General features: G+C 52.5%; 1 protein-coding gene across 9 annotated transcripts in view; it reads left to right on the top strand.

The window, feature by feature from the left end:
- Positions 1–841: 841 nt before the first annotated feature.
- Positions 842–22,760, top strand: part of Camkk2 (calcium/calmodulin dependent protein kinase kinase 2) — a 55,321-nt gene continuing 33,402 nt past the window's right edge. For 6 of the 9 annotated variants that reach the window (XR_013047492.1, XR_013047491.1, XM_076560004.1 and 3 more), the window contains exons 1-3: positions 852–984; positions 17,276–17,801; positions 21,857–21,904. Coding sequence is in view for 7 of the 9 variants with exons in the window: in XM_076560004.1 (XP_076416119.1) it covers positions 17,334–17,801; positions 21,857–21,904 (516 nt within the window). In the remaining 2 variants the exon portion in view is untranslated. Of the gene's footprint in view, positions 985–1,246; positions 1,307–17,275; positions 17,802–21,856; positions 21,905–22,760 lie in introns of those variants that run through there. The other 3 variants (XM_076560005.1, XM_076560000.1, XM_006970737.4) reach the window with 3 other exon arrangements.

Raw genomic sequence — 22,760 nt, 5'->3', positions numbered from 1 at the left:
TTGAGTTTATTTGTCCGGTCCCTGGAATTGTTTGTGAATGCCCCTGCAGCCTAGAAACACTGGAATAATTTACTAACGAGGGCTGGAAGTTGACAAAGAGCTTTGAATCCTCAGCGAGCTTGACGTCTCAACTCCGATTCCCTTTTGGCTGCTGGCAGGGACATAAGCGGACAGCCACTGGTGAACATCCAAGTCTGAGTTCAATGACCCTCACTCACCCCGAAAGGCCACCCGGTCAGCGAGCCCTTGAAGTACCCTTTTCCGTCTCCGTTGTTAGCCAAATGGGAGACTAAAGGAGCTTAAGGCTCCTGCAAAGTAAAACGCCAAAAAGGGGAAGAGTGTTTGGCCAGAACAGGATGTATTTCATCACACGCATCTCAACAACCTTGTGGGGAGACCCAGAACTTCACTGGGCCGTACCGAGTGATGCATTTCAGGGCGAGCCTGCAGCAGTGGTCAGCGGGGAGGCGGCTGCGGAAAGGGCTTCCCCATAAATGGGCGTTGCCCCGAAATCCAGGGAGGGAACCGCCAGACAGGCTCCTGGGTTTCCCGCCGCCTCGGGGGAACTTCCCCACGCTCAGAAACAAAGCGGCGTGGAGCAGCCGGCCGTGAACCGAGACCCACCCGCAAACTTGCGGCCTGTGCGCCCCTGTGCGGGCACCGGCCTCGCTTTCCTGCCACCCATCGCCTCCTTCCCGTCCCCCCCCCCCCACCTCGCCTCCGCCCCGGTGCTACTTAAGTCTCCGCGGGACCCGGCGCGCGGCCGAGGCTGCGGCGGGCACGCGCGCTCCACGCCGGGTGCCTGGCCAATCAGCGCGGAGCCCGAGGCGCCGCCGCCACCGCCGCTGCCGCCGCCGCCGCCGCCGCCGCGCGCGAGCCGAAGCCCGGGCGGCTCCTCCCGCGGAGAGCCGAACCGGACCGAGCGGAGCCGAGCCGAGCCGAGCCGGGGGCGCAGAGCGCGGGAGGTGGCGGCGCGGAGCCCAGGTGAGCTGGCCCGACGCGGGCCGGGGCTGAGCCGGGGTGTCGGGGGGGACACGCAAGCGCCCCGTGGGTCTCCGGGTCCCGGGGCGCGCGCGGCGCCGGCAGCCGACACAGCCCAGAGGCGGGCCCCGAGGGGACCCCACGTGCGCCGCCCCGCGCCCCGCCACGTGGAGGGCTGCGCCCCCTTCCCCCGGGGCCTCCGGAGCGGGGCGGTGCTTGGGCCCGGGCGGTGATAGGGGCCGGCCTGGAGTTCCGCACGGAGATCGGCCGGCAGGGGCGGTCCCGGGTCCCCGCGACGGCCTAGGCCACCGCTGGCGCTTGACAGGTGCGGAACCTGAGCGCGCGGGAGCGTCCCACCCCCGCAGCCTGCAGGGCACGGGGCGACCCCGGCCCTAAGGGTTTGGATACAGGTGCCAGGACCCCGAGTCTGCCCTCTGACCACCCGGACCTCGCAGGCCGGCTTGATCCTTTTGACCTAAATTTACCTCCGGGCTGCAGCGCGCGCCGTGCATGAAGAGTGCATGCTCCGGGCCCTCCCCTGGCTCAGCCCTGGGGCTGGTGCCCCTGTGTCACCCGGCTTTTGCCAAGGTTCTCCCCACCCCCTGGCTGCCCAGTTTAGGGGAACGGGGTGTTTTCACAGCTCTGCCAGCCTCCTTCCCGGGCTGCTCTCACTTGGAGATGAAGAGGTGGCACTTTGCAGAGGGATGGAGCTGGGGGTGGAGAACGTCGGAGGTGCCATGGGCCAAGAAGCAGCCTTCTGATCTGAGGGTGGGTCATGCCGCGCATTCATTACCCTAGATGCAACTTCCACCTTCCTCAGCCTGCGCTCTGATTTCTCCCAGTCCTGGAGTAGAAACTTCAGGTGCCCTGGGGCATTAACCATGTCTTTTGACTCCTTCCAACTCTGCCCCCACAGGACTGAGAGAGAGGAGGATGGCTCTGTGTGTGTCCCCACAGCTCCTTTGTTCTTTGGAAGTGGCAGGGGATGCGCTGTTCCCAAGCCGTGCACTTTCAGAATAGGTGGTGCGTAAGCAGTTCAGTTCGCCACGTCTTCCTTCTGTATGTTCAGCTGCTCTTAGCCAGGGCGTCAAAGCGATCATTTGATGAGCCCCTGCCTTGGGTAATCGTAGTGACTCTTTCCAGCCATGCCGGGGGATAGAACCCAGTGGCAGGAACATGCTAAGCGCACCCTCTACCACTGAACCACACTCCCACCCCCTAATGAACATTTATTGTGCTCTTGCTATGTGGCAGATACTATTTTGTTGCTTGAGTTATCTCATTTAAGGCTTAGCCCCCAAATCCTGTGTATAGGAGGTTGAGGTTCCTAACACTCCTTCAGTATTGAAAGACTCAGAGAGGTTGGTTAGCTCGTCTGGGATCACGCAGACCAGCAAGGCTTCCCTCACCTTCTTGGGGGGAGCCCAGGCCTGTTTACTAAGCAGCGTATGAGGACACAGATCTAAGGCGGTCCTGCAGTCGTGTCTGAACCCAGGCCTGTCTTTAAAACCCCCCAGTTGTCGGTGGGCTAATAAGAATGCCATCGTTCTCAGGGGGGCAGTCCCACCCTCCTGGCGGGCATTTGGAAACGTGTGGGAGTGACTTTTGGTTTGTCAAAATGAGACAAAACACTCTTGGCGTTTAGTGGGCAGGAGCTAGGGAGTGCCAATGGTCCTGTAAGAATGTCTCTACCCTAAATGCCAGTAGGGACTCGATGAGAAAAATGCCATAAGCCTTGAGTGCTGGAGAAATGGAGAGATACCCGCCGGGGGCATTCTGGAGAATCTGTTCTGATGCGAGTGTACCCCAGAGGCTTCCTGAAGGGGGTATCGTTTGTGCCAAGACTTTGAAGACGGCTGGAGAGGGGAAGGGGTAGGTAGAGGGAATGGAAGGGGGCCCAACTCCACAGAGGGAGCTTGTGCATTGGATGTAGACAGTGCCTAGGGCTGCCGTCTGGGAAGGGACAGCTGGGTGGGGCAGGCCACACTTCTGCTCCAGGTCTTCCCGCTCGGAACCTAGCAACCTAGCGTGGCCAGTCACCCTCCTGCGGAAGGGCTTGGATTGGCAGCTACTCAGCCACTCGGGAGCTCTTTTCCTTGACATGCCTCCTTCTGGTGGCTCCAGGGTCTTGTGGATCTCGTTTCTTCCCACTATCCTGGGGAATGGGGCACATGCTCTATCACATTGCTCCTTTGAGTCGGAGTCTTGGATTAGTAGGCAAGAGAGCCCCAAGGTGGCTTCATGCGCGTGGCTTTCCGATCACACCAGTGCGTCTTCCTTGGAAGGTGAGGGATTTCTCTTTGAAAATTGACTTCTCAGACGGGATGTGACTCGGTTGGTGCTTGCCTGGTACCCATGAAACCCTTGGATCGGTCCCTGGCGGTCGGTCTAGAAGCTGGGTGTGGTGGTGCCTGCCTGTGATCCCAGCACTCGTGAGGCAGAATGGAAGCTAGATCAGAAGTTCAAGGTCGGGCTCACCTGCATAGCAAGTTGGAGGTCTGCCTGGGCTACGTGAGACCCTGTCTCAAGATAAATTAAGTGAATAAATAATAGACTTCAGGTGGTTTGTTGATAGGCATTGGTAAGGGTTTTGTTTTTTGCGTTGCTAGCAAGCCCTCCACAAGTTACATCCCCAACCCTTAAAAAAAAAATCAAAGTGGAGTTCCCTCCTGCTGCGTTTAGGACACTGATGGTGGGTGGTGTGCATCTCTCTCCTCCACCTAGTTTCAGAGCACTTGCATTGCCTCAAAAGGAAGTCTTGTATCTAATAAACAGTCCCTCCCGCCCTGTTCCCAGTATTCCTCCTCCAGGCTCGGGCACCGCACATCTGCCGTCCCTAGGATTAGTGTGCTGTGGCCACGTCCTGTGAGTTGCATCTTATGGAACAGGTGGTCTTTTGTGTACGGCTTCACTCAGTGTCAGGTCTTCTAGGCTTCATCCCTTTTTATGGCTGAATAATATTCCATGGTCTGAGTGGACTACATTTGGTTCATTTACCTAACAATGGACGTTTGTATTGTTTCTAGTATAAGGCTTCTCTGTCTTTCCTCTTTCTGGGAGACGGGGTCTCATTAGGTAGCCCAGTCCGGTCTTCATCTCTTGGTCTTCCTGTCTCTGCCTCCTGCATGTGCACACCACCAGGCCTGGCTGATTTTCTTTTTTTCATTTATAGAACATTTTTTTTTTTTTTTTTTTTTTTGGTTTTTTCGAGACAGGGTTTCTCTGTGTAGATTTGCGCCTTTCCTGGAACTCACTTGGTAGCCCAGGCTGGCCTCGAACTCACAAAGATCCGCCTGCCTCTGCCTCCCGAGTGCTGGGATTAAAGGCGTGCGCCACCACCGCCCGGCCATTTATAGAACATTTTAAGCAGAGAGAAATGCCTTAGTTTTGTTTTGTTTCATTCGTCTGGACTGGCTTGTATTTCTGAAGGCAGGAAGGAGGCCCTGGGCGTGACAGGAACTGGTCAGGGTGCTGCCCTTTACCCAGCCTGGCTCTGCAACCTCCATCCCCATTTGGGGGCTCTGGGAACAGAGGTTGTACTCTGGGGAGCTGAGGGGCGCTGGGCCTGGCTGCCTATGGGAGCCTCTGAGCTGCTGGGGAGTCCTGTGGAACAGATGAACTCTATTCCAGCATACGTCTCCCTTTTGGAAAGGGAGGGAAGGAAAAAGAGAAGATTCTGTTGTGCCCCCACACCCACCCCATCCTGAAAGCTGCACAGGGACTATTTTTGTGTGCCTCTTTTTATCCTGGTGGCTGTAAATAGTTGGGAGATGGCGGTTACAGAGATAAAAATGCTAATTCCAACCTGGAAAGGAAAGATGGATGATCCCACAGGAAGTGGGGGTGAGGAGGGGAGGCCAGGATCTTGCCCTCTGCCCTGAGAGGCTTTCACAGGAGGTGGAGCGGGGGGGGGGGGGGGGGGGGGGGAGAAGGTCAAAGTGCTTCTGTTAGGAAACACTTGAAGGGAAGGAGTGGTTAGATAAGGGGGCAAAGCCGGGGCACCTTCCCGTCCCTGGTTTGTTTTTTGATTGTTTGTTTTGTTTGTTTGTTTTGAGCACGGTTTCTTTGCATAGCCCTAGCTGTCCAGGAGCTCACTCTGTAGCCCAGGCTGACCTCGGACTCAGAGATCCGCCTGCCTCTGCCTCCCGAGTGCTGGCATTTAGCTGCCTCCCTGCCCAGCTCTGTTGTGTTTTTAAATGTACGCCGGAACAAGCTAGTGGTGGCACACGCCTTAATCCCAGCACTCCGGAGGCAGAGGCAGGCGGATCTCTGTGAGTTCGAGGCCAGCCTGGTCTACAGAGTGAGTTCCGGGAGAGCCAGGACTGTTTCACAGAGAAACATTGTCTTGAAAAACCAAAATAATAATAATAATAATAATAATAATAATAATAATAATAAAGTACATTGGAATATTACCTTCTAAGCATCTGACAAAGAGAGATTGCCTTTAGGTTCATCTCAGACCTCAATACCCATTCTGGGTCCAGGTGTCGGGGACAGGTGGTCCTATACACCTGGTTTCCAGCCTTGTCCCTGCTTGCGGGGGGGGCATGTCTACTGGAGGAGGCCGGAGAAGGACGGAGGTGGATTAAACCGTCTCTAGACAAGCAGGGATGAGGGAGGGAGAGAGGTGTGGGTGGGTGAGACAGGGATGCCTGTGGTGCCAAGCTGGGGCTCCCACCCCTGATTGGTCAGGCTGTGCATCCATGGAGCGGATCTCTTCCTTCCCCTGACAGATTGAAATTCGCCTCAGTGGAAGACCAGACAGGAGTCAGTCGGAAAAGGAATAAGGATTCTGCTTCTCACCTCAAGTTCCGCTTCCCCGAAACACTCACTGTAGTACTCCCTCACGTGTTTGTCCTTTCCTGTCTCTTCAAGGCCTTCAAAGCCTGACCACAGATAGGACTGTCCTGTTCTCTCAATGATATGTGACCCATCAGATCCCTAAAAGTGGCCCAGCAGGGACTCAGAAACTCCTTGGTCATTCAGGGTCTCAGTCCCTGGGCTGCAAAGGTCTGGACCTCTAGCTCTAGTCTGTGCCCAGCCACAGAGCTTGCTGGCCTGTCTTGACTCACCCGCCCTGGCTTTTAGCATCCCTACCTGCAGACACCACCCCTCTCCCACCACCCCCAGTTTGGATGTGAAATTATGTTCACCTTTATTTTTAAATTTAGTAAACAAATGATGCCTTGGATTACAGCTAACGTGGAAGGTGGAAAAAGTTTTAGTTATCATGGTGAGATTAGAAATTCTGATTTGAAGCCTTAGTGGTGGTGGCGGCGGCGGCGGCGGCGGCGGCGGCGGCGGCGGCGGCGGCGGCGGCGGCGGCGGCGGCGGCGCACGCCTTTAATCCCAGCATTCAGGATGCAGAGGCAGGCAGATCCCTGTGAGTTCGAGGCCAGCCTGGTCTACAGAGTGAGTTCCAGGACAGCCAGGGCTACACAGAGAAACCCTGTCTTGAAACAAACAAACAAAATGAATGAAGTTCAACTTTGAGGCTGATCGTGGTGGTGCACGTCTTTAATCTCAGCACTCGGGAGGGAGGCAGAGGCAGGTGGATCTCTGACTTCAAGGACAACCTGGTCTACAGAGTGAGTTCCAGGACATCTAGGGCTATGTGAAGAGACCTTGTCTCAAAAGACCAAAAGAAGAAAGAAAGAAAAGAAAAATTCAAATTTGTTTTTAGTACAAGTTAAACCCTGTCAAGGAGTTTTTGTTTTCCTTTCTTTTCTTTTTTTTTTGGGGGGGTGGTAGTGGTGGTGTTTCAATGTGTCAAGACAGGTTTTCTCTGTGTGGCCCTGGCTGTCTTGGACTCTCTCTGTAGACCAAAGATTAATCTGCCTCTACCTCCCATGCGGGGCTGAAAGGTGTATGCCACCACTGCCTGGCTTTTATTGTCTTAATTTATGTGTATGTTTGTGTAGATAAATGCCATCTGTATGCCAGTGCCCACCGAGGCCAGAAGAGAACGCCGAATGCCCTGGAGCTGCCATGTGGGTGCTGGGATCAGAACCCAGGTCCTCTGTAAGAGCAGCCAGTGCTCTTAACTGCCGAGACATCTGTCTCTCTAGTCCGCAGTCAGGGAGTCTGGCTGCGTGGCCGCGGAAGAAGCCTTGCTTCGATTTTGTTTAGTTTTGCGTTCCCACCCGCGCCCTCCCTAAAATCCCCTAGCTCTGTGATTGTGGGCAAGTCACTGAGACTCTCCGCACCTCAGTCTCCTCACTGGTGAAGTAGGGAATTATAAGGTTATCATGACTACTCATGAGTTGATATAGGCTTAGTAGGATGCCACGCAGCCCAGACAGCTCGACTCAGGTATCGCCACGGCAGCAGCTCTTACGGCTGTGGCCATCGGGATGAGATTCTGCAGCAGGCTTCTTCCAAGTTAGCCAGCTCCTCAGGTCTTCTCCATCGCTGAGGTTTTCTTTCTCTCTCTAAGGTGTTTTCTGCCCGCATCAGCGGGAAGGCTGCCTGGGTTACGAGGGACCGGGCAGCTACGGAGCAGTCTGGCCTGCACAGGTGTGAGGAGCTGAACTTGGCGGAGGAGCTGTCCTGTCCGTCTGTTCTCTGTCCAAGTCTTTGGGAAGGGATGCGCCCTGTTGGCTCAGGTCGTCGAAAACGCTGGGGGACGTGGGCTGCAGGCACGGATGGATCTGGGTGCCAAATCGGTTTTCCATCCATCGTTCTTCTTTCTTGATGGACTTCATTCTACGTCAGGGTTCTCCCCACACCCTCGCCATGGATATTCTCACAGCCCTAAATTCGACAGAAAGAACCTTGCCCCCCCCCCCCCTTAACACTTAAAAAACAAAATCCCAGAGTAAGACCCATAGACTGCATTGGGTCATGTATGTTCTCTTGAATCCATCACTTGACCAGAGTAGTTGATGCCTGAGTCGTGGACGAGGCCCTGAAAGTGGCAGTGGGGTCGGCCCCACGGGGGGTGTCTCACGTGGAAGGAGGTGTTCCCAGACTGGAGGACTGCCCTTCTCAGCCTCAAGGAATGCAGACTCCAGGCCAGCCGAAGGCAGCATCTGACCTTCTGACTGGCCTTGGGATGTTTGAAATAGACAACCTCCAGCTTACGTTTGTTGAATGCCAGCTGTCTTCTAGAAAGTTCTAGGCCCGAGAATTCAGTGGTGACTTCAAAGCCTCACTCTCCAGCTAGTCGAGCTGTGTTGCTCTGCTGAGTCTGGCTGTTTGTTCCTGGTACAGTCGGAGGCTGCCGCCTTTGGTCTCCCCTCGTACGGTTCCCAGGAAGGCAGCGACTTGGCCTGTGCACGCCTCTTTGAGAAGCTTTTGACCCGGCCTGGATTTTACTCAGGACTCAGTTTGTGACCTCTGCAAGGCTGTGCCCGTAACTTTTAGGTTTTGTTTGGTTTTGTTTTCTTGGAAAATGCAGACCAGGGCTGTTGGCTGTGTGGACACCATGGTCAAGTACTTGCTCTGCATGTACAGGGGCCCTGAGCTCCACCTCAGGCACCTCGGCAAAACAAAACAAAACGAAACTGGACCATCTTAGCTCTGCTTGAAACTACTGTGTGATTCTAGGTAAATCAGCAATTTTTTAAAAAATATGTATTTGTTGCCGGTTGGTGGTGGCGCACGCCTTTAATCCCAGCACTCGGGAGGCAGAGCCAGGCGGATCTCTGTGAGTTTGAGGCCAGCCTGGACTACAGAGTGAGTTCCAGGACAGTCAAGGCTACACAGAGAAACCCTGTCTGGAAACAAACAAACAAAGTACATCTGTGGCGTGTGTGTGTGTGTGTGTGTGTGTGTGTGTGTGTGTGTGTGTGTGCGTGCGCGCTCACGTGCTCATACCACAGTGTGAGTGTGGAAGTTAAAGGACAACTTGGGAGTTGGTTCTCTCCTTCCTCCATACGGGTTCTAGGAATCAAACTCAGGCCATCAGACTTGGCAGCAGGTCCCTGCCCACTGAGCCATCTTGCCATCTAAGCCTTTGTTTTCTGTTGGTAAAGTGAAGAATTAGGGCGGATGACCATGGAGGCGTGTGCCTAGACCGCAAACATCGCTCGACTCTTAACGCTGGGGTTGTAGGCTCAGACCCTTGGAATGGTCAAGCAGGTTGTGAGGTGTGGGATGTGGGGAAAGGGAGGTCATGGAACGTGGCCTGCAGCCTGACCTTGGCTGTTCACTGGTGACTGTTTCTCTTGACCAAAACTGCTGAGTTATTGCCTGGGTAATATTGTTACCGTGTGTGTGTGTGTGTGTGTGTGTGTGTGTGTGTGTGTGTGTGTGTATGGGTCTGTGTGTGTGTGTGTTTGTGTCTGTGTGTATGGGTCTGTGTGTGTGTGTGTGTGTGTCTGTGTGTATGGGTCTGTGTGTGTGTGTGTGTGTGTGTATGTGTCTGTGTGTATGTGTGTATGTGTGTATGTGTCTGTGTGTATGTGTCTGTGTGTGTATGGGTCTGTGTCTGTGTCTATGTGTGTGTGTGTGTATGTGTATGTGTCTGTGTGTGTGTGTGTGTGTGTCTATAACCCAGAGGTTGACAGCGATGTCTTGGTCACTCTTCACCCTGATCATTTGAGACAGGGTCTTGGCAGTCACAACAGGCTTTATTTGTTTGTTTGTTTGTTTGTTTGTTTTTGGTTTTTCGAGACAGGGTTTCTCTGTGTAGCTTTGCACCTTTCCTGGATCTCGCTCTGTAGCCCAGGCTGTCCTTGAACTCACAGAGATCCGCCTGGCTCTGCCTCCCAAGTACTGGGATTAAAAGCGTGGGCCACCACCACCTGGTTTCACACCAGGCTTTTTTTTAGGAGAGTGCTGTGGGGCTGACCTCTAGGTCTTGATGCTTGCACAGCAGGCATGGTACCGAGGGAGCCATCTCCCTAGTCTCCTCCTGTTTTTGTTTGTTTGCTTGGTAGGATGGTTGTTGACTATCTGTGGTGGCACATGCCTATAATCCTAACAGTCAGGAGGCTGAGGCAGGAGGATCACAAATGTAGCCTGTGCCACACAGTGCCACATACTCGGTCTCATTTTTTTTTTTTTTTTTTTTTAATTTTAATTAAAAGGAAAAGGGAGCTGGGCGATGGTGGCGGTGGCGGTGGCGGCGCACGCTTTTAATCCCAGCACTGGCAGGTGGATCTCTGAGTTCAAAGCCAGCCTGGTCTATAAAGTGAGTTCCAGGACAGCCAGAGAAACCCTGTCTTGTAAAAAACAGCTCCCCTCTCCAAAAAAATTTTTACTATGTATCTGAGAATGAACCTTGAGATCTTGAACAGCTTCTAATGCTCCTGCCTCTACCTCCAGAGCATCACCGCGTGGACCACGATACCTGGTTTTGCCGTGCTGGGGCCTGAACCCAGGGCTTCTTGCATGCCTGGTCTGCATTTGAGCCTCAGCCCTAATTGCTTGTTACAAGAACAAATGAATGAATTTCCTTTAAGGGCCTTGGGCCTCAGTTTCCCCAGGGGAGAAGATGTGGCTGTTTAGGTCCTTTCCTGATTCCAGGGATGACATCATTCCTGGTCTCGGTAGGATCTGAGGAGCTTACTTGGTCCTTTTTTTATGTCCTGGAGTGCCAGGGAAGAGGGCCTGTAAGGACCCTGAGGGACTCGGAGGAAGATGTGTCCCTGATTTCGAGGCTCACCCGCTGCGTTGTCCTACAGCCCCGTAGTGGCTCAGCTCAGCATTTGGCAGGCAGTAGTTGCTGATTGGAAACGGCCCCCAGGAAATGGACATGGCCAGGCATTTCCTGTAGGCCTGTGCCGCTTGGCTTTTCTGGCACAGGAAGGAACATTCCTCTCATCCTGGCCCCGCACGCACGAGCTCCATCTGCTCCAGGAAGGGTCTGGTGGCTCCGCTGGGTGCCCTGGAGTGAGGAAGGCCTCCTGGGCGGGGCAGTGCTTGCGATCCATGGGGAACTGCAGCCCAGCCCAGCCCAGGACAGCTGGCATTTTGTCAAACCGAGGCAGCGCCGTAAGAAGGTCCTCTTCCATCCTGTGTTCCGATCCTGCCCCTCCTTGCAGAGGGCTTGTCCTGCGAGAATTACACAACCGAGCGGAGTTACTCCGTGCCTCGGGCCTGCTGGGCTTAGAGCAATTTCAGCACCGTCTTTTTATGCTAACCCACTGTCTCTACGTTCAGTTTTCTGCTGGAGACGTGTTGGTAGCTTCATTAGATCCTCCTAGGGTCCCTGGCCCCTAAACAATTCAGAACACTGGCTGAGATGCTAGGGACAGGGCAGGATCCTTCTACACAGCCCTCCTGGCCTTCCTTCGCCTCTTGCCTAGACCTGGACCTGCCTGTCTGCCCAGGCGGCCCTAGCCCGGGTCTGGGTGTTTCTCTTCTCCTCCTCCCTTCAGACCTTGAAGGCCAAGCCTGCGTCAGAGGCGGTGGCGAGGGAGGCCCCGGCCAGACACCGGCTGGCCAAGGAGACTTGATTAAAAGCAGGTTGGCTGGGGGTGGACGGCTTGGTGTCCTTGGCCTGGAGTAGAGATCGATAAGCAATTGTTTTTCTGTTGGCAAGGAAAAAAAAAAAAGCTCCATTGATTCTCACAGGCCCTGCCAAGTCTGGTTTTCTTTTCAGGAACACTTGTAGCCCCAACAGAGGTGGTTCTGACAGGAAGGACAGGCTGCCTGTCTGTCCTCAGGGTGGCGGAATCCACACAAGAGCAGCTGGACTCACTGGGACAGTAGTCGCTCCGGAACGTTCTGGAACGCAGCCCCACTGTCCGTAGGCATTGTATTGAAGGGGAATAGCTTTTTACCACTTCAGGCCTGTGTTCTGACTGCAGGGCTCATCTGCTCCCCATGACCCATCTGGACGGTGTCCATCTTAAAGGTCAAGAGACTGAGGACAAGGGTAGGCCCAGGCAGGCCGTGTGGACTTGCAGCCAGGAAGAGGAGCGTCACAAAAGGATACGTAAAATAACAGCAGCCAGGCTGCCGAGAGTGTGGGACTCGGGTGGACTCGTCCATCGTCAGGGACGCCAGGGCAGGGCCCCAGCTACTGGTGGCCTCTGTGTGCAGTTAGCTGTGGCATACCCTGTCTCTGCCCTCGCAGTGCTGGGGCTGCAGGTGCCCTGAGGTGACACCCAGCCCTTAAGGGGTGTGCTGGGATTGGAGTTCAGGCCCTCAGGCTGCGCTGCAGATAATCCTACCCACTGAACTATCCGCTCAGCTCCTTGTTGGGGATTCTTTCTTTCTTTCTTAACGATAAATTCCATACAATCTATTTTTGTCAAACTGAGGCAGTGCCATAGGTTTTTTTTTTTAATCCCAGCGCTGGCAGGTGGATCTCTGAGTTCAAGGCCAGCCTGGTCTATAAAGTGAGTTCCAGGACAGCCAGAGAAACCCTGTCTTGTAAAAAAAAAAAAAAAAAAAAATTTCCCCCTCCCTCAATTCTTCCCAGGTCGTCCCTGCCCACCTCCAAGCTCTTTTTCTCTCTTAAAACAAATAAACAGCTGGGTGGTGGTGGCGCACACCTTTAGTCCCAGCACTTGGGAGGCAGAGGCAGGCGGATCTCTGAGTTTTGAGGCCAGCCTGGTCTACAGAGTGAGATCCAGGACAGCCAGGGCTACACAGAGAAATGTCTTGAAAAAACAATAGATAGATAGATAGATAGATAGATAGATAGATAGATAGATAGATGATAAATAAGTATAAATAAAGCAAACAAACAAGAAAAACCCACTACTCTTTTTTCTTTTTTTTTTTTCTTTTGGTTTTTTTTTTTGTTTTTCGAGACAGGGTTTCTCTGTGTAGCTTTGCGCCTTTCCTGGAGCTCACTTGGTAGCCCAGGCTGGCCTTGAACTCACAGAGATCCACCTGGCTCTGCCTCCCGAGTGCTGGGATTAAAGGCGTGCGCCACCACCACCCGGCTCTTTTTTTTTTTTTTTTTAAATCACGAGTGGGCACATGTCAGGCCCGGGAATGCCGAGGCTTGTCTGATTGGAGGATTCCCAGCCACCTTGCCTGACCCAGTAGATGTTTTGCAAGTAATTCTGAATGGATGGTTTCAAGAGGGCCAGGCAACGTTATCGTGTCTCGGCGGGATCCTTGAGGGAGCCCTGAGTGCGTGCCACTTTTACACCTTCCTCTCGAGGTTCTCTTCTACCCGGATGACCCAGGAGGCCACTCTCTTCCCTCACATCTCTGCCAGCACCCACTGTTCGCACAGCACCCAGAGAGCGCCTCCTTGATTAGCACGCAGCTGCCGGCCCATCTGTGGATGCCCTTACTCAGCTCCAGCAGTGCCTGTGACATTTGTCCACCAGAATTTGTCAAACACACACGCGCCAAAGGTTAATATTCTGTCCCCGCACGCGTGGCGCTGAGGATTGACAACCTGAAGCTGTGTGTCGGTCTCTCTCCTCTCTCAAATTGATATAAAAGTTCATGTGACATAAAATTGACTTTTTGCGGGGAGGAGGCACAGTGCTGGGGGTAGAGATCTTCTTAAATCCTGTCAAGCTGCAAGCTGCACCCCAGCCCTCTAATTAATCCTTTTTTTTCCTTTTAAATTTGAGACGGTTCTCACTGTGTAGAACAGAATGGCCTGGAACTCCCAAAGCTCCTCCTGCCTCTGTCTCTGGAATGCCGGGAATTGAGGTATGCACTACCCTGCCCGGCAGACGAACCCTCTTGAGATCAGCAGCTCATTGCATTTCGTACATGCATGGGGTTGTGAGATCACCACTTCTGTCTGGTTCTGAGACATCTTCACCACGATGAAAACCTCTACCGCCTGGGCCCCGGAGCGCTCCGTCGTCTCCTCCCTGGATTTGCCTAGTATGGAAATTTCATTTCCACAGAATTAGGCAATACACAAGGGCCTCTTGGGACTGGCCTTGCCCTTGGCATGATGTGTTCAGCTTTGATGGGTGTTGCGGTCCAGGTCGGTGCTTCTGGCCCTTTTATGGCTTCGGAGTTTTCCATTGTATGGACCTCTCTTCATCTGCTGACTTCCTTCTCTGAGCTACAGTGACTAGTGCTGTTTGGGTGTGCTCTCAGGGATGGACCAGGTGGAAAGTCTCTTAACTTTTTGAGGACCCGCCCACAGGCAGGCAGCCATCTTGGTTTTTTAGGTGGTGCTGGGGATTTGAACTCAGGTAGGGCTTGTAGGACAGTCACACTTACCACTGAGCCGTCTCCTCAGCCTGTTTGTTTTGAGAGAGAGTCTCAGTCTACAGCCTGAGCTGGCCTGGAGCCCCCACCCACTTACAGTACAGAGGTCTGATAGCACATCCGTGATGCTGTTTGTGACATCTCACTAGGCCGCGGGAGACGTCTGCCTCAGTCATGGAACAGTGCAGCATGGCAGACACAGGTGGAGAGGTTCATTTAGCCCATCTAGCATGTAAAAAATAGTCCTGATAATTGCTAATTCAAAAGACGTGTGTGCGTGTGTGTGTGTGTGTGTGTGTGTGTGTGTGTGTGTGTGTGTGTGTGTGTGTAGCATGAATCTTAAAGAGTCTTATTAATAAAAACAAACTCAGGGCCAGGTATTGGGGTGAACACTGGAAGATCAGAGAGGCAGAACAAGCCACAGCTAACCTCACCTGGCCAGATCCTCACCTGGTCTTGTTTCCTCAGACTGGAAGCTTCTGTGTCCTCATCCCAGTGGCTCTCAGCTGAACTGTGCTGCTCGAAAGCCTGAATGCTTAACCAGCCAAATGCTGAACCAGCCAAATGCTGCTAGTTTCTGGTCCTCACACCTTATATACCTTTCTGCTTTCTACCATCACTCCCTGGGATTAAAGGTTCGCTTTCTGGGATTAAAGGCGTGAATCACCATGCTTGACTGTATCCTTGAACACATGGATTTCTGCCTCTGGAATGCCAGGATTAAAGGCCACCATTTTCTAGCCTTTGTATCTAGTGGCTGTTCTGTCTCTGACCCCAGATAAGTTTATTAGGGTGCACAATATTTTGGGGAACACAATACCACCGTGTGTGTGTGTGTGTGTGTGTGTGTGTGTGTGTGTGTGTGTGTGTGTGTTAGTCTTGTACCTGTGGCAGCCAGAGGCATCAAATCCCTTGGAACTGGAGTTATAGGCATGGGTGCCTGGGAATCGAACCTGGGTCCTCTGCAGGAGCAGTAGGTGCTCTTAACTGCTGAGCCACCTCTCAGCACCAGATAATTTTACTTGTGAAAGAGAAGTCAACAGGAGCTTTAGAGATACCACAGTCAGCGATCTGAGCTTGAGCCCAGGACTCAGGGCAGCACATGCTCACAAGCTCAGAGCAGGGGAGATGGAGATCGGCTGGCTGGCTTTCAGGTTTTGCTCACCAGCCAGCCTGGTCTAATTGGAGACCCCAGGTTCTACTGAGAAACCCTTTTTCCAAAACCAAGGTTGGAGGGCTGGAGAGATGATGGCTCATTGGTTAAGAGGACCTGGCTGGGTTCAGTTCCCAGCACTCACATGGTACCTCACAACCCCCGATAATTCCAGTGCCTGTGATTTTAGTGCCCTTCTTTGGTCTCTTGGGCACCCATCAGACACGTGGTGCACATACAAATATACGCAAAACAGCCATACACATAAAATAATTTAAAGCCAGGCGGTGGTGGCGCACGCCTTTAATCCCAGCACTCAGGAGGCAGAGGCAGGCGGATCTCGGTGAGGTTGAGGCCAGCCTGGTCTACAGAGTGAGTTCCAGGACAGCCAGGGCTACACAGAGACACCCAGACCCTGTCTCAAAAAACCAATAATAATAATCACAATGATTATTATTATTATTTTAAAAATTAAAAATTACCACCTCTACTACCAACAAAAAAAAAAAAAAAACAAGGTGGAGAGGTTTCTTCTGTTTATTTGGTTTCTTTTCTTTTCGAGACAGGGTTTCTCTGGGTGCTGGGATTAAAGGTGTGTGCCACACCACTGGCTAGGTGGAAAGGTTCTTTGACAACTGAGGTTGACCTCTGACCTCTGAACATACACGTATGCACATGTGAACTCATACACATTCCTACACATATCAAAGTATCAAGAGACTTCACTTAATATTCTCTCTCTATGGCCTTGGCTGTCCTGGGACTTGCTGTGTAGACCAGTCTGGCCTCATGCTCAGAGATCTACCTGCCTCTGCCTCTGGGATTAAAGGTGTGAGCCACCATGCCTGGCTGTCTCTGTCTGTCTGTCTGTCTCTCTCTCTGTCTCTCCCAATGACAGAGTCTCATGTATTTCAAGCTGACCTCAAATTTCATTATGTAGTTTAAGTACAATGACGTTGAATTTCTGATCTCCTGCCTCCACTTCCAAGTGCTGGGATTACAGGCTGTGCCACCATGCTATTGTGCGTGGTCCACCATGCTGTTGTATGTGGTTCACCATGCTGTTGTGCGTGGTCCACCATGCTGTTGTACGTGGTCCACCATGCTATTGTACGTGGTCCACCTTGCTGTTGTACGTGGTGCTGGGGATCAAACCCAGGGGTTTGTGTATGCAAGGCCAGCTCGCCGCCACTGACTGAGCTACTGTTCAGCCCCTGTGGATTCTTGCTTGATGGAAAGAAAAGTGGGGGGTGGGGAGCCAGGCAGTGGTAGACCCAGACCCCCGCTGAGCGGCACTGCAGATAGCTGCCAATCCTATAAGGACCCATAGGGAATCTCCTGGGGCTCCTTATACTTGTTTCCTATGGGGAATTGAATTTGGGTTCCTTGTCATGGTGTGTGAGAAGGAATGCAAAGAATACATTGCTTTTTTTTTTTTTTTTTTTAATGTGTGTGAAATGCTTTTGCCTGCATATATGTCTGTACACCGTGTGTGTGCCTGATGTCCTTGGAGATCAGAAGAGGGTATCAGTTCCCCACGGAACTGGAGTTACCGAGTTTATAAGCCACCATATGGGTGTAGTATTGGGAATCAAACCCAGATCTTCTCGAAGAGTAGCAAGTGTTCTTAATTCTTAATCATGGAACATTCTCTCCAACCATGGACTGGGAGATCATATCACATCCTAATTTGCAATAGGTTCTTTTTTCAAACACAGCTCTTGTTGTATAGTCCAGGCAGATCTTGAACTCCTCTTCTCACTTTCTGGGGGCTGGGATTATAGGAATGTACCACCACAACTGGCTGCACATTTTTTTTTTTTATTTTGAGACAGAGTCTTGCTCTGTAGCTCAGGCTAGCCTGGAGCATACTATGTAGTCCAGGCTGGTCTTTAATTCCTGGTGGTATCCCTGCCTCAGCTTCCTAAGTGTTATACAGCCATGCTGGGCTGCCAGTTTCGAGGAGACACAAAGCAGACACTAGCCTGGTCCAGAGGAGCAACTCAGTTTCCTGTCCCTGCCTGGCTGACGCTTTCTCTCTTTCTACAGCAGCCGTTGCTGCCCATGGAAGTGCCCCGGCCTGGCGGATGAAGTCGGTACACACACCATGTCATCATGTGTCTCTAGCCAGCCCACCAGCGACCGGGCGGCCCCCCAGGATGAACTGGGAAGCGGGGGTCTCAGCCGGGAAAGCCAGAAGCCCTGTGAGGCCCTGCGGGGACTCTCGTCCTTAAGCATCCACTTGGGCATGGAATCCTTCATTGTGGTCACCGAGTGTGAGCCAGGCCAGGGTGTGGACCTCAGCCTGGCCCGGGACCAGCCTCTGGAGGCTGAGGACCAGGAACTGCCCCTGGATGCCTCGGAAGCCGAGGCACGGCCCCTACTTTCCGGTCGCAAGATGTCCCTGCAGGAGCCGTCCCAGGGTGGGCCAGCCTCCGGCAGCAGCCTGGACATGAATGGACGCTGCGTCTGCCCCTCCGTGTCTTACTCGCCAGCCACCTCCCCACAGTCCTCTCCCCGGATGCCCCGGCGGCCCACGGTGGAGTCTCACCACGTCTCCATCACAGGTTTGCAGGTCCGTGAGCTGTGATGGGGGGTAGGGGGGGTCGGGAGGATGAGCTGACGGGCAGTGGGGGCCACAGACCGGCATGGAGCCTCAAAAGAAACGGAACACACAACCCCTTCACATTTCAGCCGCGCAAACTGATTTTTCTCGTTGACCCCTCCCGGGTAAACTCCCCGCGGTCCAGGCCGAGGGAGGGTGTCTCCTGTAGGCTGAGGGAGGGGCCACCCTTCACTGTGATCTCACTATGTAGCCCAGGCTGGCTCTGAACTTCCCATGACCCTCTGTCCTCAGCCTCTCGAATGCTGAGGTTGTACAGGTGTGTGCCGCCACGCCTGGCATTCGGAGCCGCTTTTTTTTTTTTTTTTTTTTTTTATAATGTTTTAGATTAGTTTGCAAGTTCTAGGATTTTATGTCAGCAGGTTCACTGCCGGAGCTCTCTTTTTTTTTTTTTTTTTTAAGCTCAGTTTTCTTCTCCGGCAAAATGGTTTTGAGATTAATCCGTGCCATCGGGTACGCTGTTGGCCCCGATAGCTACAGATCCAGCCAACCTTGAAAATATTCAGAAGAAAAAAAAAATTTGCAACTCTATGAGCCTGCGCGGGCTATTTCTTCTTGTCATTAAATGATAATTTAAATAGTTGCTGCCTCCGAGGCCTAGAGTCGAATGCCTTACATAACACTGACATTGTATTAAATGTATAAGTAACTTGGAAATGGTTCAGAGTGTTTGGGAGCAGGAGAGATGGATGGCTGCCCCTACAGAAGACCCGAGTTCTATTCCCAGCACCCACGTGGAGGCTCACAGTCACCTTTAACTCCGGAGGATCTGATGCCCTTTCCTGACCTGTGGGGACATCCTCCACAGACACACACACAAACACAGATAAAATGGAAGAGTTAAGATGTCAGGGGAGAGGGCTGGGTGTGGTGGTGGGGGGTACACCTGTCACCCCAGAACTCGGGAGGTGGAGACAGGAGGATCATTGCAAGTTCAAGGCCAGCTTAATCTAGATTGTGAGCTCCAGGCCAGAAGGGCTGTCTCAACGTCCTAGTGCCAAACTGTAATCGAGAGAGGCTGCATGAAGGTTCTCTTCTGTGCTCACACGGGGCCGTGCCCTTGTCTGGAAGGGACTTGAGCCCTCGCGTGCCTGGTGTCTTCAGGGTTGTGCAGCCAGCCCCTACAGACGCTGAGGGACGTGTATTAGTGGTTGATTTATTTCACTTATTTATTTAAATTTTTTTTTTTTTTTTTGAGATGAGATCTCACTGTATCCCGGCTGGCCGCGGCCTCACCGGCCTCTGCCTCCCGCGGCCTCATCCAGCATGCCTTGCTCTTGTCGGCTCCTTCTTATGCCCAATCATTTTCATTTCTTGTGGGTAGTCCTAGGAGCAGAATGGTGGCTCCTGTGGAAGGTGTCTGTTAAGAAACAGCTGGTAGGCTGTGGCTCACTTTGGCAGGGTGCTCGCTTAGCGTGGGCAAAGCCCGGCGTTCAGCCTCTAGCACCTCACGGTGATGGACTTCTGTAATCCCAGGAGATGGAGGCAGGAGGACCAGCAGTTCAAGGTCAGCCCAGCCAAGTATCAGTCGGGTTTTTCTTTTTAAACTTATGCTTATTTTATGTTCGTTAGTGTTCTGCGTACATGTATGTCTGTGTGAGGGTGTTGGATCCTCCGGAACTGGAGTTACAGACAGTTGTGAGCCGCCATGTGGATGCTGGGAATTGAACCTGGGGACCTCTGGAAGAACAGCCACTGCTCTTAACTGCTGAGCCATCTCTCCAGCCCAGTGTCAGATTTTTCTAACAGGATGTCTTTTATTTAATCTTTGACAGTTTCATACATGTCAACGTTGTATCTTAATCCTGTCCACCCATCTGCCCCCTCCCATTCCTTCCATACGTTCTCAACACATCCCCATCCCCTTCATCTCTCCTCTCTCTCTCTCTCTCTCTCTCTCTCTCTCTCTCTCTCTCTCTCTCTCTCTCTCTCGTAACCCATTAAGTCCCGTTAGTGATGCCGTTTGGAATATTGACTGACCTTGTTGGTTGGCTCTTGTGCAGCTACCCATACGTGCAGAGAGTTCATGAGTACACGAATTCACATCCTGAAGACAGCATTTTGCAGTGGTCCTCTCCACCCTGCGGCTGTTCCATTGTTTTCTTTTTTAATTTTATTTATTTATATTTTATGTATGGGTGCTCTGCATGTGTCCCTGCAGGCCAGAAGAGGGCGCCAGATCTCATTACAGATGGTTGTGATGTGGTTGCTGGGAATTGAACTCAGGACCTCTGGAAGAGCAGCCAGCGCTCTTAACCGCTGAGCCGTCTCTCCAGCCCCGTTCCACTGTTTTCTGTCCCCTTCCGAGACATTCTCAGAGCCTTGGTGGAGAGGGCCGACGTGGAGGTCCCATTTAGGGATGAGCCCTCATTCTCACAGCTACTCAGTCTGGGCGCCGGACCAGTTATGAGTCTCTGCGTTCGCTGCTGCCCACTGCAGGGGGAAGCGTCTCGGGCCAAGGCTGAGAACAGCGCTAACGTACGGGTTAGAAACACAAGTACTGGGCGGCAGTTCGACAACGTGTCAAGGGAACAGCAGGAGTGGGTCCCCTTGTAGGGCTCGTGACCTCCACCGCGGTGAGCTTTGGACCGGCTTTACAGTGCGAAGCTTGAATTCCCACCCGTGGAGTGGACCTCAGATCCAGTCAGAAAGCATCTGTTTCATTCCTAACTTCAGTGCCGCTCTTGTGCCAATGGGCATGCCTTGCCTGACAGACAGCATTTTTGTTTTTGTTGTTGTTTATTTATTTATTTTTCCGAGACAGGGTCTCTGTGTGTAGTTTTGGCACCTGTCCTGGATCTCGCACTCAAGACCAGGCTGGCCTCGAACTCACAGAGATCTGCCTGGCTCTGCCTCCCGAGTGCTGGGATTAAAGGCGTGCGCTGCTGCTGCTGCTGCCGCCGCCGCCGCCACCACCCGGCCCATTTATCCATCTTTAAGGAGACTTCTGTGCGGATCTTTGGCTCAATTTTGAATAATAACCTTTTGTGTGTTGAAATTATATCACGTCCCCCCTTCCCTTCCCTCTCTCTAACCCCTCTCATGTACCCCCCGCCCCCCACCTTGTTCTCTCTCCAATTCATGGCTCTTTTTCTTTAGCTGTTGTTACATATATACATATTCCTAATTACATAAATACAACCTGCTCAGTCTGTAATATGTAATTTCTGAGTCTCCTTCTCTCCTGCCCTCCCTCCCTCCTTCCTTCCTTCTCTCCCCCTCCCTCTCTCTCCCTCTGACACAGGACCTTAGCTGTGTAGCCCAGGGTGCAATTTAGTGGTGAAGTGTTTGTCTAGCATGTACAAGGCCCTGGGTTTGATCCCTAGTGTGCCCTTATGATAACAAAAATAATACATATATGTGTATACACACACACACACACATACACACACACACACAAACACACTCTCTTCATATGTTGGTGTTCATGTGTGCACTGGTGCGTGTGTGTGGGAATGCATGTGGAGACCAGAGATCACCTCCTGTAAAGTTACAGATGAGGGCCGTCTTGTTCTTACACAACAATCTCTCACAGGGACCTAGAGTTTGTTAGTTAGGTTGGCTGGCCATGAGCCCCGGGAATCCTCCTGTCTCCACCTCCCGATGGCTGGGACCGCAGACGTGTATCACTATACCTGCCTTTTTGATGCCGGTTCTCGGGATCCGGTTCAGGGCCTCCTGCTTGTCTGGCAAGCACTGTACCACCTGGGCCGTCTCCCCCATTCCAGTACGAACGATGTTTTGGGCGGGAGCGTGGGGGTGTTTCTTGATTGTGTAGTCACTGCTGTTTTGGTTTTTGAAACAGGGTCTCGTATAGCTCAGGTCACCTTCAGGCTTGCCAAGTAGCCAACGCTGGCCTTGAAGTCCGGATTCTCCTGCCTCTGCCTCCCAACTCCTGGGACTCTCTGTGGACACGAGTCCTGGTTACATGTGTTCCTTTATTTGTGACACAGGCATCTTTAGCTCCTGTGAGAGTCACCTCACCTGTGCCCTGTCTTGTTTTCCAGGACTGTGTGCAGCTGAATCAGTATACGCTGAAGGATGAAATTGGAAAGGTAAGTGGCCCAGGAGTTGGGCTGCCTTCGTACCTTGACCCAGGGGTGTCCCTGACACTCCAGAGGGAACCAGGAGGTCTGGGTGAGAAGAGGAGAGGGACCTTTGGAGGCAAGGCTGGTGGGGTGAGAGGGATTACAGTTCATGGTCGTGTGTGTGTGTGTGTGTGTGTGCATGCGAGTGTGCAGTGTGCATGTGTGTGTGTGCATGTATGTGTGTGTATGCATGCGAGTATGCATGTGTATGGGTGTGTGTGCATGTGTGTGTGTATGTGAGTGTGTGTGTGTGCATGGGTGTGAGTGTGTGTGTGTGTGTGTGTGTGTGTGTGTGTATAGGCTAAAGGTTGATGTCAGCATGTCTTTCCTCAGTACCTCTCCACCTTATTCTTTGAGACACGGTCTCTCACTGAACCTGATGCTCATAGATTGGGCATGACTAGCTGGCCGTCAGGTCCCAGGTACTCTTCTGTGGTTACCCACCCCCGACCCAGCACTGGGATGATAGGTGTGCAATACCACACCTTGTTTTTTATGTCAGTGCTGGGATTTGAAGTCACGTTTGTGTGGCCAGCATTTTAACTAGTGAGCCGTCTCACCAGCCTTATTTTAAAAAATACCTTTTTTGAGACATGGTCTCACTATGTAGTCCTGGCTACATTAGGACTTACTATGTAGACCAGGCTGGCCTCAGACTCACAGAGATCCACCTGCCTCTACTTCCCAAGAGCTAGGACTAAAAGTGTGCACCACCACGCCAAACCTCATTTATTCACTTATTTTAAATTTAATGTTAAAATTAGATGTGTTTCTGCAAAAGTTCAGAAAACTTCCAGAGGAATCCTAAATTACCATGGTGACA

The sequence above is a fragment of the Peromyscus maniculatus genome, chromosome 23 (assembly GCF_049852395.1).
Source record: "Peromyscus maniculatus bairdii isolate BWxNUB_F1_BW_parent chromosome 23, HU_Pman_BW_mat_3.1, whole genome shotgun sequence".
Lineage (NCBI taxonomy): Eukaryota > Metazoa > Chordata > Mammalia > Rodentia > Cricetidae > Peromyscus > Peromyscus maniculatus.
Note: the sequence above shows the minus strand (reverse complement) of the source record. Positions and strands in the feature narration are given on the sequence as shown.